The sequence below is a fragment of the Salvelinus namaycush genome, chromosome 4 (assembly GCF_016432855.1).
Source record: "Salvelinus namaycush isolate Seneca chromosome 4, SaNama_1.0, whole genome shotgun sequence".
Taxonomy (NCBI): domain Eukaryota; kingdom Metazoa; phylum Chordata; class Actinopteri; order Salmoniformes; family Salmonidae; genus Salvelinus; species Salvelinus namaycush.
The window spans coordinates 16,827,299-16,846,303 of NC_052310.1; the positions used below are offsets into that span (position 1 = coordinate 16,827,299).

Below are 19,005 nucleotides of genomic sequence, written 5' to 3' on the forward strand. Positions count from 1 at the left end.
TGCCTCCTCTTCCCTCTAGTGTCTCTGAGGGAGCCTGGCGTCATGGTGGGAGCCAGCCTGTCTGCCAAGGACGTTTCCCTGGGGCTTTCCAAACTGCATTGCAGGGGCTGCGACCTGCTGGTCCAGTTGCTGCTGTGGTTGATATGAACTGCCTAATTGGACAGACTCAGGCACAAGGAAATGCATGTCCATTTCCCCTCAGTGTAATTTTGTAGGAGAGGAAAGAAGATGAGAAGAGTGGAATTGAACAAGACACAGCAAGCGGTAAACCAAGAGAGTAAACTCCTGTTTTAATATGCTCAGTGGAGGCTTCCTTATTCATTTTTGTTCCGAGGGCAGCTCTGCTTCCAGGGCAGAATGAATGTGATTGGTTGGATGAAAGCTCAACAGTCAGCACAGTAGGCGTGAAATAAACAGACTTGCGGGTTGCCACACAAAACATTACTGGTTCGAATCCTAACCCTACACTTAACTAGTCACATTTCTTACCTAAACATATCCCAACCCCTAAACCTAATCTTAACCAATTAGAATTGCTTGCCTAAACTTAGCCAAGCATTAAAACAAGATGGAATAAGGAAACCTCCAATCTTCGTTAAATAACCTTATTACTATGCAGGTTACAAAGGACACAAAATACCTAATTGAATCTTTTATTAGAATAAGTAAAGGAAAACCATATAAAATGTTGCATTTGTGTCTATTCGACATGAACTGGTGAGATTTAACACAGAACACGATGATGAATAATGAAATCGGCTGTTAGCGCAGTACACCCTGTAACTGGGTTTGTCAACAAGGGTATCCCTGCATCGAAAACATGCATCCAGAGTAGAACAAGCCAATAAACTATGTATGAGGGCCATAAAAAGTCTGGGAAGGAATCCTTCAACTTGGGTGACCCTGTTCTGGGGTTGAGGAGGAAAAAATGGGACCACCCGGCCCTCTCCATGTTGACTGGGCAGGAGGTGCCCTTGAGCTGCCCAGCAGAGTGTATGATGATCTTTGTGGCTTTACACTTCCTTAGTCCCTTAGGCAACACCTCCACTTTTAAGAGTCCTCTCTCTCCAGTAGCTTGTTCATCCATTTTGCTCTATATTTTACTTAGTTTAGAGGGCAAACTCAAAGACACTAAGACATACTTTAATAAGGAAGAACCTTTATCATTCGTTTGCTTTGATATGAGCACATAGATTCTCTGGTGCATCAGCATTCTATTCACAGCACTCCTCCTCCTGGCTGAGTTTGCTTTACAGGACAGTGTTATTGATCCTAACAGAGCTAATCTCAAGGAAGCAGGCCCCCGTGACGAGCAGGAGGTTCAACAGCACTGAAATATAGATGGTAAGCCTCCCTTGCTGACATTTCCTAACACACAACTAGCTGGCCAGTCCCGCCCTTCCCAGTAACATACTTGTGTGTGTGTGTGTGTCACAGGAGGCTGCTGAGGGGAGGACGCCTCATAATAATGGCTGGAATGGAGCGGTATTAAACACATGGAAACCATGTGTTTGATGTGTTCGATACCATTCAATAGTATTCTGTTCCAGCCATTACTTTGAGCCCGTCCTCCCCAATTAAGGTGCCACCGGCCGCCTGTGGTGTTTGTGTGGTAGAGTAAACAAACACAAATTAGTTCTGTGTTTGTGTGTGAGACAAATGTGTGTGTGTGCGTGGGTGTTTGTGTATCTGGATGTATTGTTTTGTGAGTATGTGGGGCAGCACACGTGTAATGTAACACCCCTGTTCCCTAGCACATGCAGTAGCTGTCGTTGTGGTTAATTTAAATTTCAGGCTCACCTTGCCCCGCCCGCTACCCCCAGACATGTTACACTGGTGTGAGTATTACAACTGCTGGGTAATGGGACACAAAGTGGGGGATAAGGTTACCTATCCAATCCCACAGAGCGCAGCCCCACATGGCATTGGGTTGCAGATTAAAATGTTTCCAGCCAGGGCTTGGGTGGACAGACTGTTTCCTCTTCCGGCCTAAAGTGAAGGCTATTGACGAGGAGTGAGTGAGGATGTCCCTGAGTACATCTCAATAGTCTAGAGTTGCTTCCTTTCCCTGTCTGCTTTCCTTCACCTGTATGATGATTCGGAAGCCCATAAAAGCAATATGGTGGATGCCTAAAATAAACATGCTTTCACCTGTCTAATTCTTTCAGTGTGAATGAAAGGATACCAGACGAGGAAGCTGTGTAAGACTATTGAGATGCAACCGTTTCTCTTCCTTTTTCCTCACTCTCTCTCCCCTTCTATTGGTACACCACAGCTCCCCTGTCCCCGAATATGTGTAAGTGGATGGCAGAGTAAAAAGGCTTCCCCGCTTTTGATCACATCTCCAACCCCAGATCTACATGGCCATCACAGAAGGCTGCTGAGGGGAGGACGGGCTCATAATAATGGCTGGAATGGAATGGTATCAAACATGTTTGAGTTCGATACCATTCCATTAGTTCCGTTCCACCCAAGCCTCCCCAGCTTCTCCTTCACCCAAATCCAGATGTTCTGAAAGAGCTGCAAAACCTGGACCTGTACAAATCAGCTAGGCTAGACAATCTGGACCTTCTCTTTCTAAAATGATCTGCCGCCATTGTTGCAACCCCTATTACCAGTCTGTTCAACCTCTCGTTCGTATTGTCCGAGATCCCTAAAGACTGGAAAGCTGCCGCGGTCATCCCCCTCTTCAAAGGGGGTGACACTCTAGACCCAAACTGTTACAGACCTATATCCATCCTGCCCTGCCTTTCTAAAGTCTTTCGAAAGCCAAGTTAACGAACAGTTCACTGACCATTTCGAATCCCACCGTACCTTCTCCACTATGCAATTTCAGAGCTGGTCACGGGTGCACCTCAGCCACGCTCAAGGTACTAAACGATATCATAACCGCCATCGATAAAAGACAGTACTGTGCAGCCGTCTTCATCGACCTGGCCAAGGCTTTCGACTCTGTCAATCACTTATTCTTATCGGCAGACTCAACAGCCTTGGTTTCTCAAATGACTGCCTCGCCTGGTTCACCAACTACTTCTCAGATAGAGTTCAGTGTGTCAAATCGGAGGGCCTGTTGTCCGGACCTCTGGCAGTCTCTATGGGAGTGCCACAGGGCTCAATTCTCGGGCCGACTCTTTTCTCTGTATATATTAACGATGTCGCTCTTGCTGCGGGTGATTCCCTGATCCACCTCTACGCAGATGACACCATTCTGTATACATCTGGCCCTTCTTTGGACACTGTTTTAACAAACCTCCAAACGAGCTTCAATGCCATACAACACTCCTTCCGTGGCCTCCAACTGCTATTAAAACTAAGTGCATGCTTTTCAACCGATCGCTGCCCGCACCCGCCCGCCCGATTAGCATCACTACTCTGGACGGTTCTGACTTAGAATATGTGGACAACTACAAATACCTAGGTGCCTGGCTAGACTGTAAACTCTCCTTCCAGACTCATATTAAGCATCGCCAATCCAAAATTTAATCTAGAATCAGCTTCCTATTTCTCAACAAAGCCTCCTTCACTCACACCGCCAAACATACCCTCGTAAAACTGACTATCTTACCGATCCTCAACTTCGGCAATGTCATTTACAAAATAGCCTCCAACACTCTACTCAGCAAACTGGATGCAGTCTATCACAGTACCATCCGTTTCATCCCCAAAGCCAACACTTCCTTTGGCCGCCTTTCCTTCCAGTTCTCTGCTGCCAATGACTGGAACGAATTGCAAAAATCGCTGAAGTTGGAGACTCATATCTCCCTCACTAACTTTAAACATCAGCTATCTGAGCAGCTTACCAATCGCTGCAGCTGTACACAGCCCATCTGTCAATAGCCCATCCAATCTACCTACCTCATCCCCATATTGTTTTTATTTACTTTTTTGCTCTTTTGCACACCAGTCTTTCTACTTGCATATCATCATCTGCACATCTATCACTCCAGTGTTAATTTGCTAAATTGTAATTACTTCGCTACTATGGCCTATTTATTGCCTTACCTCCTCACGCCATTTGCACACACTGTATATAGACTTTTTTCTATTGTGTTATTGACTGTACGTTTGTTTATTCCATGTGTAACTCTGTGTTGTTGTTTGTGTCGCTTTGCTTTATCTTTGCCAGGTAGCAGTTGTAAGTGAGAACTTGTTCTCAACTGGCCTACCTGATTAAATAAAGGTGAAATAAAAAATAAAATAAATAAAAATGAGCCCGTCCTCCCCCATTAAGGCACCACCAACCTCCTGTGATGGTCATCTAAGACAATCTCCAATAATGTCAACCACACCAGTCGTATAGGTCTCAGGGTCGATTTTGCAATGAGAGGCCAATTTATTTTGGTAAGTTTGAACAAGACTCTGGCAAGTGTATGCACATTAGCTTACTCAGATGAAATTACTCAATGTACTGTACATACAGTACACAGTAGTCACTAGGTACACAAACAATCTAGAACATGTCTGTTTAACAATTTCAATGGAGAGAGGGAGGGAGGGTAGGGATGAACCATTTCCTTTAGAACAAACCTATTCTGGGTCTGCTGAGAAAAGGACGAGTTTCTTTCAAAATAGCTTGGCCCATGGTTAGTGCCTTGGCATGCAGTTTTGTCTCTCATTTCTTGAAGTTGATGTCATTGTCTTGCTCAACACACACTTGCTCCGTTTCCACTGTAACCATTCCTTCTTGCTCAACTCCTCCATGACTCCTACTTAACCAACATCAGTGTCAGATGTAAAACATGCGCAATGACATCTACATCACTCCAACTGGAGTGTACGTTGTTGTAATTTCCAGCACAGAGTAGTGACTCGTCGATCTACTCAGGCTTTACAGTAAGACTTCAGTACAGCACACCCTAATTCTCGCAGGATATGTCACGGAGATAAATAAAAATGTATGTAGCTGTCAGAATTGAAAATGACCAAGTAAAATAAATACGAATCCCAACATTTGACTTTCTGACTACATACTGTTTGGACCACTTATTCACATGATTTGTGTTGCTATCAGGGAACATGGCATAACCCTGCTGGGAGACCAATGTTTCTATACACAGACCCTATGTCCTGGGGGCCATCTTGTACATCAAGCTGCTTCACCCTGCATACACTCAGACAGGGGAGAAATGCCAACCTCTCCCGGCTGCACATTCGCTGTAGAGTTGTATCCACCAGATTACCCATGTACAGACAGTAGGTCTATACCAAGTGTAACCAGTCCTTTTACTGTGCAAAAACATTTTACGGTATGTGGGACAAGTGACCTTGCCTGAGAACAAAAGACTCATGTTAGTTCTGGAGCTAACGCCCTAGGCTTTAGCTCAGTGAGCTAACACTGTCTTGAGTTGCGTGGAAACTTTGGGTTCAATACCCGGTCAGTAACATTTACATTGAGCACGGCAGTGAATAATGGTCTCTTTTCATGTCTAGGTTTGGTTGAATGAAGATTAAAGCCGTGTGGATTTCAGGAGTCCGGTTTGGTGGAGCTCTCCATGCATGGCCAGATGTAACAATCCACATTGACTGATCACAGGCTTAGTTTTAGTGTCAAAGCATGAAGAGAAAGCGGATCTGCTACAAGGAGGACTATACAACTATACAAGACATGGTTGAGAAGTGCTGACAAAACACTGCAAGGAATCTAGTATAGAATTGGAATCCATAAGACAGCCTTTAGTCAATTTGTACAAATAATGTTGAAATGAATACACAAGTCAAAACAACAGTCGATAAAACACATATGCATTATGATTTAGTCACATATAAGAGAAGAGCCGTGGCTGGATGTCAGTTTGAGATTTTCCCCTTAGAAGAAGCAAATTAAGACTAGGAAGCACACCTATAGGCTGAGAGGAATCTGTTTGCTCATGCTGACGAATGCCACTTGAGTAAATCAGAAACTGAGGCTTGGGTAACGAGAGGCCACAAGATGGCAGTCTTGTATGAAACCCCACAGAGCCCAATTCCCTTTTTCTTTTACGTCACTCACTCCATGCTCACATCTGGGCAAATCCTAACTTCCATTTAAGAAGAATTTTCACTGATGGCAATCGAGACTAAGAGAACACAAGTGAAACTAAGTTATGATTTGACCACAGTGACCACACTATCAAATCCAGAGTGGATTACCTAAATGTAGTATTTTCAGACCTGTGATAAAAACTACTGTGGAACTCTTGGGGGTCCCCCCTACAGTATACACTGAGTATACCAAACATTAAGAACCCCTTTTGCCATCAGAACAGCCTCAATTCATTAGGGCATGGACTCTACAAGGTGTCGAAAGTGTTCCACAGGGATGCTGGCCCATGTTGACTCCAATGCTTCCCACAGTTGTGTCAAGTTAGCTGGATGTCCTCTGGGTGGTAGACCATTCTTGATACACACAGAAAACTGTTGAGTGTGAAAAACCCCAGCAGCGTTGCAGTTCTTGACACAGACCCGTGCGCCTGGCACCTACTACCATACCTTGTTCAGAGGCACTTAAATATGTTGTCTTGCCCATTCCCCCTCTGAATGGCACACATACACAATCCATGTCTCAAGGCTTAAAAATCCTTCTTTAACCTGTCTCCTCCCCTTCATCTACACGGATTGAAGTGCATTTAAAAAGTGACATCAATAAGGGATCAACGTTTTCACCTGGTCAGTCTATGTCATGGAAAGAGCAGGTGTTCTTAATGTTTTGTACACTCAGTGTATGTCAGGACAGTTCTGTTTCATTGGGCTTTCCAGTTACGTATGTTTTCCTCTAAATAACATTGCCAGAGGACAGACTCCGTTTTTGGAATGTAGGAATTCCAGATAGTAATTTTTTCCTCCAGAATTTAATGACTTCAATATTCCTTAGAAAATCTGCTGGTCTACACAGCTTTTCCTAACCAAAATCATAAAATCTATGTAATATATGAACATTAAGTTATTAATGTCATTTGTCATAATTTGCCAACCCAGGCTCCATTGTCACTTAACACTGCTGCCAAATTATAACACCATGCCAACACATTTTAAAAAGATGTGTTTCAGATGGTCAAGTTGTTTCAAGATCCTTTTCATGTTCATATTACTATACATGTACTATGTATGTATTCAATTAAAATGTGTCTATAATACAGCCCATTCAATTGCATTATTTTTACACTTCCAACAACACTTTCACTACAAAAGATACTACAAAGAAAATATGACTGATTCAACTCGATACTGTACAACTAGTATTGTGATAGAAAGGGAATTCCCATCAACTAGTATAAATATAGTGGGTAAAGGATATGATGGTATCTAACAACTTGCGTTCACTGGTCGGTCAATTGTATCAGCAAATTCCTTGAAGTGTCATCAACCCAAAGGCAATGAACATTCTGATAGGTGAGTAGTACAAGTCCCTCCTTCACTGCTGGTAGACTGACTGACTGCACAACAACTGAATATGAGAAAGAATGCAACAAGTAAAGTAAAATGTGGAATATATTCTGGTAGACAATTTATTAGATGGACAGCTATTAAACGACAAAAATGTAAAATTAGGGTGTTTCAACTTTTTAGTTCAGACAAAAGTTATTTCAGAGAAAGAAGGATACTTCAGACCAAGTCAAATAGCTGATGGAATCAAGGCTATCATTGAGTTATCACTGTAAAAGATAGTTTGAAGTTATAGCTATGGATTTATTTTTAAAGGTGCAGGTATTTTTGACAGGGGTTCCTGTTCCTCTGATGCTATTTTTAACTAGGTTATACTCACGGGGATGTGTGTAATTTGCTAGGGCAAAGGGGACAGATATTGCATATTCATATCAACCAATGACCACAGAGTTTCATCACATCCCCCGACTTCTACATTGCATTAAACCGGAGGTTCGGAAGCTATAACAGAGGCAACGTTGTTCTCTACAGTTTTCGCCATTCTCTGCAACATGGCCAGCTACGGTCAAAGCGCACCGATCTTGGAGTATTCTGGCGAGGCGGGTCAACTAGTCGACGATCCAGAATTCAACCTGTCCGTAGAAAACAGCCAGAGTTTGATCGAAAAGGTGTTGAATGCTATTCCTGAGACGCACACATCGTGCATTCATTCTGAGGTAAGTGGATCGGCCTCGGCTAAGCCTACTAACGTTACTTCTGCCCGTGGCAGGCTGTACCAGACAGTACCGTTCATGTATCTGTGGGGAGAGTGAGCTGTATAGGCCTAATACAATCAGATGTATTATCATTCTCCATATTACATGACATTTATATTTAATAGCATACACAAGCCTTGAATAAGCTATTACCATTCTGGACGATGTTTTTATGTCTATGGTGATCTGTGCGTGCACAAAAAAATGGCACTTGTAGCCTATATAGGCCTACTATTACGCACAACATGTATACATTTTTGATAGGTGGAATCAGTTATTTTAGTTGGAAATTACACTCAGTTTAGATAAGCATTTAATGGACGTACAATGTTCTAATTCTAAACATTGGTTTTCTAATCATGTCTTTTGGCTCTCAGACCCTGATTCTTAACTCGAGCAGTGAGAACAGGAAACTACAATACCTGGCGATCAACCTTGGCATCCCCTCTGCTCCCACACTCAAAGCCTTGACAGATAACTTTACTTTGGTGAGCATCAGACTCTGCACTACAGCCTCTATGCCTAATTCACGTGAATATGAAGACCAGGTTCAGGATGAAATATGTTACTACCTGGAGCCTATAGTACTATAGTGACAGCCAGACCTGCCCAGGAACAACTCCAGGCCCGGAATAGAAACTATAAGAAATATGGCATCTGAAAATGATATCAGCCCTAGAAACAAGGCATTGCTTTGACATTTGAGGTCTCTCCATCAGGAGACCTGTCTGAGACGTATGTCAGAGGGACTACAGATGCACCAGGACCTGCTAAGAGCTGTCGTACAACGCCTGGCCAACACAGAGAAAATCACTGCACTACTGACTGATATCAGAGATCTCCGCATCCAGATCAACAGGGTGAGGCTCCCTGTAAAACGACTTATACGCCATGCACGCATACACAGTATTATAAAATCCATTGGATTCAAATACTGTTCATACATAAATGCTGATTGATTAGAGTTCTTTGTATCTCCAGATGCTGAAAGCGGTCCAAGTGGCGGAGAGCCCGGTGGCGGTGCAGCCCACAGCCATAAGCCTGGCCTCTCATCTCACTGGGGACTATGAGGTTCAGGTAGCCACACATCTGACTCTGGTGCAGCTCCAAAGCTTTGGCCAGGACATAGTCCGCAGTCTAAGGAACATAGCCCAAGCAAATGGGGAGAGGGATTGACCCAAAACTGACTTGAAATTGCCATGTTTTTATGGTGATCTATTTTTTAAAATTTATTTATGATCTATTTATTATTTAGTCTATTTATGATTAGATGTGTATTTATAAAATGCTTCAAATATAATTTAAATGTTTTTTTACACGTTGCAATTACAGTGCATTTGGAAAGTATTCAGACCCCTTGACTTTTTCCAGATTTTGTTACAGTACAGCCTTATTCTAAAATGGATTAAATCGTTTCCCCCCCCCCCTCAAATCTACACATATAATACTCCATAATGACAGAGCAAAAACAGGTTTTTAGAATTTTTAGCAAATGTATATTTTGGAGCGGCGGGTAGCCTAGTGGTTAGAGCATTGGGCCAGTAACCGAAAGGTTGCTAGATCGAATCCCAGAGCTATAAAAGGTAAAAATCTGTCGTTTTGCCCCTAAACAAGGCACTGTTCCTAGGCCATCATTGTAAATTAGAAATTGTTCTTAAATTTATTTAACTAGGCAAGTCAGTTAAAAAAAAAAAAAATACGGAAATATCACATTTACATAAGTATTCAGACCCTTTACTCAGTATGTTGTTGAATCACTGTTGGCAGTGATTACAGCCTAGAGTCTTCTGGGGTATGACACTACAAGCTTGGCACACCTGTACTCCCAATCTTCTCTGCAGATCCTCTCAAGCTCTGTCAGGTTGGATGGGGAGCGTCGCTGCACAGCTATTTTCAGGTCTCCAGAGATGTTCGATCGTGTTCAAATCCGGGCTCTGGCTGGGCCACTCAAGGTCATTCAGAGACTTGTCCCGAAGCCACTCCTGTGTTGTCTTGGCTGTGTGCTTAGAGTTGTTGTCCTGTTGGAAGGTGAACCTTCTCCCCAGTCTGAGTTCCCGAGTGCTCTGGAGCAGGTTTTTAAATCAAGGATCTCTCTGTAATTTGCTCTGTTCATCTTTTCCGTGATCCTGACTAGTCTCCCAGTCCCTGCCGCTGAAAAACATCCCCACAGCATGATGCTGCCACCACCATGCTGCACCGTAGGGATAGTGCCAGGTTTCCTCCAGACGGGACGCTTGGCATTCAGGCCAAAGAGTTCAATCTTGGTTTCATTAGACCAGAGAATCTGTTTGTTTCTCAGTCAGAGACCTTTATGTACCTTTTGGCAAACTACACATGGGCTGTCATGTGCCTTTTACTGAGGAGTGGCTTCCGCCTGGCCACTCTACCATAAAGGCCTGATTGGTGGAGTGCTTCTCTTATCTCCACAGGGAAACTCTGGAGCTCTGTCAGAGTGACCATCGGGTTCTTGGTCACCTCCTTGACCAAGGCCCTTCGCCCCCGATTGCTCGGTTTGGCCAGGCGGCCAGCTCTAGGAAGTCTTGGTGTATCCAAACTTATTCCATTTAAGAACGATGGAGGCCACTGTGTTCTTGGGGACCTTCAATGCTGCAGACATTCACCTCAGGATTCACCTGAGCTCAATTTCGAGTCTCATAGCAAAGGGTTTTTAATACTTATGTACATTTTTGTGGGGGTCACAAGTCCTCCGAATCATGACCTGCCAATCCGCGCTCCTTAACAGCTGCCCGCTTATCCCAGGAAACCAGCCGCACCAATGTGTCGGAGGAAACACCGCTCATTTGACCACCGAAGTCAGCCTGCAGGAGCCCGGCCCGCCACAAGGAGTCACTAGAGTGTGATAAGCCAAGTAAAGCCCCCCCAGCCAGAACTGCCAATTGTGCACCGTCCTATGGGACTCCCGGTCACGGCCAGTTGTGACATAGCCTGGGATCAAACCTGGGTCTGTAGTGACACCTAAAGCACCTTAGATCGCTGCGCCACTCGGGAGGCTTTGTTTTTTATTTTGTATAAATTAGCAAACATTTCTAAAAACCTGTTTTCGCTTTGTCATTATGGGGTATTGTTTGTAGATAAATGTAATCCATTTTAGAATAAAGCTGTTACATAACAAAATGTGGAGAAAGAGAAGGGGTCTGAATACTTTCCAAATGCACTGCAAGCCTACTCAATTATTCACCTGTATGTTTTGTGAGCAACCCTTGTAGTAAGCTTCATAAGCTGTTATCAACTTTTGTCCCAGGGTGTCATTGAGGAAGTTTTTTTTTTTTAGGGGTTATACATGAATCCACCATTTGTATTTCATAAGTTCTTTGAAAATGTACTGTTTTTACAGAGACAATTGCTTGCAAGTATCTGTATGTTATACTTCATTTTGGAGTTATTGGTACATTTTATTTTGTCAAATGCAATGCATTAGCGCTCACCAAATATAGACTGAACAAAAATAAACATGTAAAGTGTTCGTCCCATGTTTCATGAGCTGAAATAAAAGAACCCAAAAATGTTCAATATGCACAAAAAGCTTCTTTCTCAATTTTGTACCAAGATAATCCATCCACCTGAGAGGTGTGGCATACCAAGAAGCTGATTAAACAGCATGATCATTACATAGGTGTACCTTGTGCTGGGAACAATACAAGGCCACTCGGAAATGTGCAGTTTTGTCACACAACACAATGCTACAGATGGCTCAAGTTGAGAGAACATGCAATTGGTATGCTGACTGCAGGAATGTCCACCAGAGTCTGTTTGCCAGAGAATTGAATGTACATTTTTCGACCATAAGCCACCTCCCAGTTAGGGTTTAGAGAGTGGCAGTACATCCAACCGGCCTCACAACCGCAGACCACGTGCATCGCGTCGTGTGGGCAAGAGGTTTGATGTTGTCAACGTTGTGAACAGAATACCCAATGGTGGCTGTGTGTTTATGGTATGGGCAGGCATAAGTTACGGACAATGAACACAATTGCATTTTAGCGATGGCACTTTGAATGAACAGAGATATCGTGATGAGATGATGACGTCACATCTTTCAGCATTATAATACACGGCCCCATGTTGAAAGGATCTGTACACAATTCCTGGAAGCTGTCTCAGTTCTTCCATGGCCTGCATACTCACCAGACATGTCACACATTGAGCATTTTGGGATGCTCTGGATCGACATATGACAGCGTGTTCCAGTTCTTGCCAATATCCAGCAACTTCGCACAGCCATTGAAGAAGAGTGGGACAACATTCCACAGGCTACAATCAACAGCCTGTTCAAACTCTATGCAAAGGAGATGTGTCACACTGCATGAGGCAAACGGTGGTCACACCAGATACGGACTGGTTTTCTGATCTACACCTTAAAAAATATATATATTTCTTAAGGTATCTGTGACCAACGGATGCATATGTGTATTCCCAGTCATGTGAAATCCATAGATTAGGGCCTAATGAATTTATTTCAATTGACTGATTTCCTTATATGAACTGTAACTTGTTGCATGTTACATTATATTTTTGTTAAGTATAATTACAAAAATGAGGTTTGCAATTACCAAATATGGTAGGACAAGGGTTGTCTAGTAAAAGCAGTTGTTCCTTAAAAGCCTTGTGTCTAGATGCTTGGTTGACCGTCTACAGAGGAAATGAAGGATTATTAGACAGTGAGTAAGCATCTTCTGTGAACCCGAAAGTAACATTTAGACTGTTACGTCTAATGACATCACTTACTCCCCCCCATCCAGGGATTTCATTTAGGAAGTTATGCAAGGCTAGATGACCGATAAGCACGAGCTCACTAAGAATCAAGAGTGGGGTGTTCCTTCAAAAGCCCGGGGAATATCATTCAGAGAGCCTCACACCACCATGTGACAGTGAAGAGGTTGAACATGTGGGATTATGGTTACTGTGGTCGTGTTCATTTGGCATCAAACGGAAGAAAATGGTTTGAAACAGGGATTAACTACCAATAACAAAAGCTTATTTTCATTTTCAGTTGCAAAACGTTTTACTATGATGTGCCCTAAAGAATACGGCCCTTTATGTCTCAAAACAATGCCATATTGATCATCCGTCATGGGTAAGGCCCTGTGTTTTGGTTATTCATGTCATATGACCTAGGTTTTTTCCTTATCCAGAAATGAGAATAAGACACAACATCTGAGGATGGTGCTGGACCATCTGACTTAAAGCTTTATCAAACTGTCCCCTTTTTATAAGGTTAAAATCCAGGTCATGTGACGTGACTAAACAAAACACAGGGCCCTAGTGATGGGACAGTGACATTCAGTAGCCATATGTTTGATAACGACAAAAACAAAGCAAGCAAAGGGAGGAAGTCACTGTAAACAATGTTACAGGTAGGTAACCTATTACTCTAGCAAGAAGCGCCTGAAGGTCAATTAACGAACATTAGCAGTTAAAAGTTTGGACTCATCTACTCATTCCAGGGTTCTTCTTTATTTTTACCATTTTCTACACCTGTAAAATAATAGTGAAGACATAAACTATGAAATAACACATATGGAATCATGTCATAACCAATAAAGTATTAAACAAATTAAAATATATTTTATATTTGAGATTCTTCAAAGTAGCCACCCTTTGCCTTGATTACAGCTTTGCACAATCTTGGCATTCACTCAACGAGCTTCACGAGGTAGTCACCTGGAATGCCTTGTTAAAAGTTAATTTGTGGAATTTCTTTCCTTCTTAATGCGTTTGAGCCAATCAGTTGTGTTGTGATAAGGTAGGGGTGGTATACAGAAGATAGCCCTATTTGGTAAAAGACCAAGTTCATATAATGGCAAGAACAGCTCAAATAAGCAAAGAAAAACGATAGTCCATCATTATTTTAAGGCCAGTCAATCCAGAACATTTCAAGAACTTTGAAAGTTTCTTCAAGAGCAGTCACAAAAACCATCAAATGCTATGATGAAACTGGCTCTCATGAGGACCGCCTCAGTAAACCAGAGTTGCCTCTGCTGCAGAGGACAAGTTTATTAGAGTTAACTGCACTTCAGATTGCAGTCCAAATAAACGCTTCACAGAGTTCAAGTAACAGACATCTCTAAATCAACTGTTCAGAGGAGACTGCGTGAATTTTTTATTTTTTTATTTTTTTATTTCACCTTTATTTAACCAGGTAGGCAAGTTGAGAACACGTTCTCATTTACAATTGCGACCTGGCCAAGATAAAGCAAAGCAGTTCGACACATACAACAACACATAGTTACACATGGAGTAAAACAAACATACAGTCAATAATACAGTGAAAAATAAGTCTATATACAATGTGAGCAAGTGAGGTGAGATAAGGGAGGTGAAGGCAAACAATATATATATATAAATAAATAAAAATATAAAAAGGCCATGGTGGCGAAGTAAATACAATATAGCAAGTAAAAACACTGGAATGGTTGGTTTGCAGTGGAAGAATGTGCAAAGTAGAGATAGAAATAATGGGGTGCAAAGGAGCAAAATAAATAAATACAGTAGGTAAAGAGGTAGTTGTTTGGGCTAAATTATAGATGGGCTATGTACAGGTGCAGTAATCTATGAGCTGCTCTGACAGCTGGTGCTTAAAGCTAGTGAGGGAGATAAGTGTTTCCAGTTTCAGAGATTTTTGTAGTTCGTTCCAGTCATTGGCAGCAGAGAACTGGAAGGAGAGGCGGCCAAAGGAAGAATTGGTTTTGGGGGTGACCAGAGAGATATACCTGCTGGAGCGCGTGCTACAGGTAGGTGCTGCTATGGTGATCAGCGAGCTGAGATAAGGGAGGACTTTACCTAGCAGGGTCTTGTAGATGACCTGGAGCCAGTGGGTTTGGCGACGAGTATGAAGCGAGGGCCAGCCAACGAGAGTGTACAGGTCGCAGTGGTGGGTAGTATATGGGGCTTTGGTGACAAAACGGATGGCACTGTGATAGACTGCATCCAATTTATTGAGTAGGGTATTGGAGGCTATTTTGTAAATGACATCACCGAAGTCGAGGATTGGTAGGATGGTCAGTTTTACAAGGGTATGTTTGGCAGCATGAGTGAAGGATGCTTTGTTGCGGAATAGGAAGCCAATTCTAGATTTAACTTTGGATTGGAGATGTTTGATGTGAGTCTGGAAGGAGAGTTTACAGTCTAACCAGACACCTAGGTATTTGTAGTTGTCCACATATTCTAAGTCAGAGCCGTCCAGAGTAGTGATGTTGGACAGGCGGGCAGGTGCAGGCAGCGATCGGTTGAAGAGCATGCATTTAGTTTTACTTGTATTTAAGAGCAATTGGAGGCCACGGAAGGAGAGTTGTATGGCATTCAAGCTCGCCTGGAGGGTTGTTAACACAGTGTCAAAAGAAGGGCCAGAAGTATACAGAATAGTGTCGTCTGCGTAGAGGTGGATCAGAGACTCACCAGCAGCAAGAGCGACATCATTGATGTATACAGAGAAGAGAGTCGGTCCAAGAATTGAACCCTGTGGCACCCCCATAGAGACTGCCAGAGGCCCGGACAACAGACCCTCCGATTTGACACACTGAACTCGATCAGAGAAGTAGTTGGTGATCGAGGCGAGGCAATCATTAGAGAAACCAAGACTGTCGAGTCTGCCGATGAGGATGTGGTGATTGACAGAGTCAAAAGCCTTGGCCAGGTCAATGAATACGGCTGCACAGTATTGTTTCTTATCGATGGCGGTTAAGATATCGTTTATGACCTTGAGCGTGGCTGAGGTGCACCCATGACCAGCTCTGAAACCAGATTGCATAGCGGAGAAGGTATGGTGGGATTCGAAATGGTCGGTAATCTGTTTGTTGACTTGGCTTTCGAAGACCTTAGAAAGGCAGGGTAGGATAGATATAGGTCTGTAGCTGTTTGGGTCAAGAGTGTCCCCCCCTTTGAAGAGGGGGATGACCGCAGCTGCTTTCCAATCTTTGGGAATCTCAGACGACACGAAAGAGAGGTTGAAAAGGCTAGTAATAGGGGTGGCAACAATTTCAGCAGATAGTTTTAGAAAGAAAGGGTTCAGATTATCTAGCCCGGCTGATTTGTAAGGGTCCAGATTTTGCAGCTCTTTCAGAACATCAGCTGACTGTATTTGGGAGAAAGAGAAATGGGGAACGCTTGGGCGAGTAGCTGAGGGGAGGGCAGTGCTGTTGACCGGGGTAGGGGTAGCCAGGTGGAAAGCATGGCCAGCCGTAGAAAAATGCTTATTGAAATTCTCAATTATAGTGGATTTATCGGTGGGGACAGTGTTTCCTATCTTCAGTGCAGTTGGAAGCTGGGAGGAGGTGTTCTTATTCTCCATGGACTTTACAGTGTCCCAGAACTTTTTAGAGTTTGTGTTGCAGGAAGCAAATTTCTGCTTGAAAAAGCTAGCCTTGGCTTTTCTAACTGCCTGTGTATATTGGTTTCTAGCTTCCCTGAAAAGTTGCATATCACGGGGGCTGTTCGATGCTAATGCAGAACGCCATAGGATGTTTTTGTGTTGGTTAAGGGCAGTCAGGTCTGGAGAGAACCAAGGGCTATATCTGTTCCTGGTTCTAAATTTCTTGAATGGGGCATGCTTATTTAACTTCTTATGGCTGCAAGGGGCAGTATTGAGTAGCCAGTTAAATCGTGCCCATTTCAAACGGCCTCGTACTCAATTCTTGCTCGTACAATATGCATATTATTATTACTATTGGATAGAAAACACTCTCTAGTTTCTAAAACCGTTTGAATTATTTCTCTGAGTGAAACAGAACTCATTCTGCAGCACATTTCCTGACCAGGAAGTGGAATGTCAGAAATCGATGCTCTGTTCAACTTCCTGCCTATACATGGGCATGACACGTAAGAGTCTACGTACACTTCATACACCTTCCCCTGGTTGTCAAGAGGCGGTGAGAGAAGACATTTCGTGTTTATCTTGGTCTGAGGTGGAATTAAAGCTCTTTGTATGACGTGACCGTCCATTTCCTGTTTCTGGAGCGCGCGAAAGGGGACATGGATTTGCCTTCTGTTTAGCTGTCGTTATGGACGACTAACATCTCCGGTTTAGATTTTATTTGATACATGTGACCATATCATCGTAAAGTATGTTTTTTCAATATAGTTTAATCAGATTATTGAAATTTTTTCGGGAGTTTTGCCGTGTTCCGTTCTCTGACTTTGTTGACGTTGGAGAGATCCGTGCCACTTGGCAAGTGCCCATGCTAAATCAAGAGGGAAATTTGCCGTTCCAGATCCAAACAACGACTGTTCTGGACAAAGGACACCTTGTCCAACATTCTGACGGAAGATCACCAAAAGTAAGAAACATTTTATGATGCTATTTCTAATATCTGTCGTGCATGTGAACTGGTCGTGGGCGCCCAAGTGTTTCTGGCTATTGTGGCTACGCTAATATAACGCTATATTGTGTTTTCGCTGTAAAACACTTGATAAATCGGAAATATTGTCTGGAATCACAAGATGCCTGTCTTTCAATTGCTGTACACTATGTATTTTTCAGAAATGTTTTATGATGAGTAATTAGGTATTTGACGTTGGTGTCTGTAAATATTATGGCTGCTTTCGGTGCAATTTCTGATTGTAGCTGAAATGTAAACTATGATTTATACCTGAAATATGCAAATTTTTCGAACAAAACATATGCTATACAATAAATATGTTATCAGACTGTCATCTGATGAAGTTGTTTCTTGGTTAGTGGCTATTTATATCTTTATTTGGTCGAATTTGTGATAGCTACTGATGGAGTAAAAAACTGATGGAGTAAGAAAAGTGGTGTCTTTTGCTAACGTGGTTAGCTAATAGATTTACATATTGTGTCTTCCCTGTAAAACATTTTAAAAATCGGACATGTTGGCTGGATTCACAAGATGTGTACCTTTCATATGCTGTATTGGACTTGTTAATGTGTGAAAGTTAAATATTAAAAAAATATATATTTTGAATTTCGCGCCCTGCACTTGAGCTGGATGTTGTCATAAGTGTACCGGTGTCGGGCTGCACCCCAAACAGGTTAAGATGGTGAGGAAGGCATTTAAAAAAAATAACCAGGCATCCTCTACTGACGGGATGAGATCAATATCCTTCCAGGATACCCCGGCCAGGTCGATCAGAAAGGCCTGCTCGCTGAAGTGTTTCAGGGAGCGTTTGACAGTGATGAGTGGAGGTCGTTTGACCGCTGACCCATTACGGATGCAGGCAATGAGGCAGTGATCGCTGAGATCTTGGTTGAAAACAGCAGAGGTGTATTTGGAGGGCAAGTTGGTTAGGATTATATCTATGAGGGTGCCCGTGTTTACGGATTTGGGGTGGTACCTGGTAGGTTCATTGATAATTTGTGTGAGATTGAGGGCATCAAGCTTAGATTGTAGGATGGCTGGGGTGTTAAGCATGTTCCAATTTAGGTCGCCTAGCAGCACGAGCTCTGAAGATAGATGGGGGGCAATCAGTTCACATATGGTGTCCAGAGCACAGCTGGGGGCAGAGGGTGGTCTATAGCAGGCGGCAACAGTGAGAGACTTGTTTTTAGAGAGGTGGATTTTTAAAAGTAGAAGTTCAAATTGTTTGGGAACAGACCTGGATAGTAAAACAGAACTCTGCAGGCAATCGTTGCAGTAGATTGCAACACCGCCCCCTTTGGCCGTTCTATCTTGTCTGAAAATCTTGTAGTTAGGGATGAAAATGTCCGAATTTTTGGTGGTCTTCCTAAGCCAGGATTCAGACACGGCTAAAACATCCGGGTTGGCAGAGTGTGCTAAAGCAGTGAACAAAACAAACTTAGGGAGGAGGCTTCTAATGTTAACATGCATGAAACCAAGGCTATTACGGTTACAGAAGTCATCAAAAGAGAGCGCCTGGGGAATAGGAGTGGAGCTAGGTACTGCAGGGCCTGGAT

General features: G+C 42.9%; 1 protein-coding gene across 1 annotated transcript; it reads left to right on the plus strand.

Moving 5' to 3' along the window:
- Positions 1–7,900: 7,900 nt before the first annotated feature.
- csf3a (colony stimulating factor 3 (granulocyte) a) lies at positions 7,901–9,293 on the plus strand. The gene is made up of 4 exons (XM_038990259.1): positions 7,901–8,078; positions 8,495–8,605; positions 8,837–8,977; positions 9,099–9,293. The coding sequence occupies exons 1-4, from the start codon at positions 7,914–7,916 to the stop codon at positions 9,291–9,293; spliced, it is 612 nt and encodes a 203-aa protein (XP_038846187.1). The 5' UTR covers positions 7,901–7,913.
- Positions 9,294–19,005: the final 9,712 nt, after the last annotated feature.

Excerpts from the sequence above, each read along its gene's own strand:
- csf3a (XM_038990259.1), top strand. The coding sequence starts at position 7,914 with ATGGCCAGCTACGGTCAAAGCGCACCGATCTTGGAGTATTCTGGCGAG. Across the intron at positions 8,079-8,494 it reads CATCGTGCATTCATTCTGAG|ACCCTGATTCTTAACTCGAG; the intron begins GTAAGTGGATCG and ends TTTGGCTCTCAG. Across the intron at positions 8,978-9,098 it reads TCCGCATCCAGATCAACAGG|ATGCTGAAAGCGGTCCAAGT; the intron begins GTGAGGCTCCCT and ends TTGTATCTCCAG.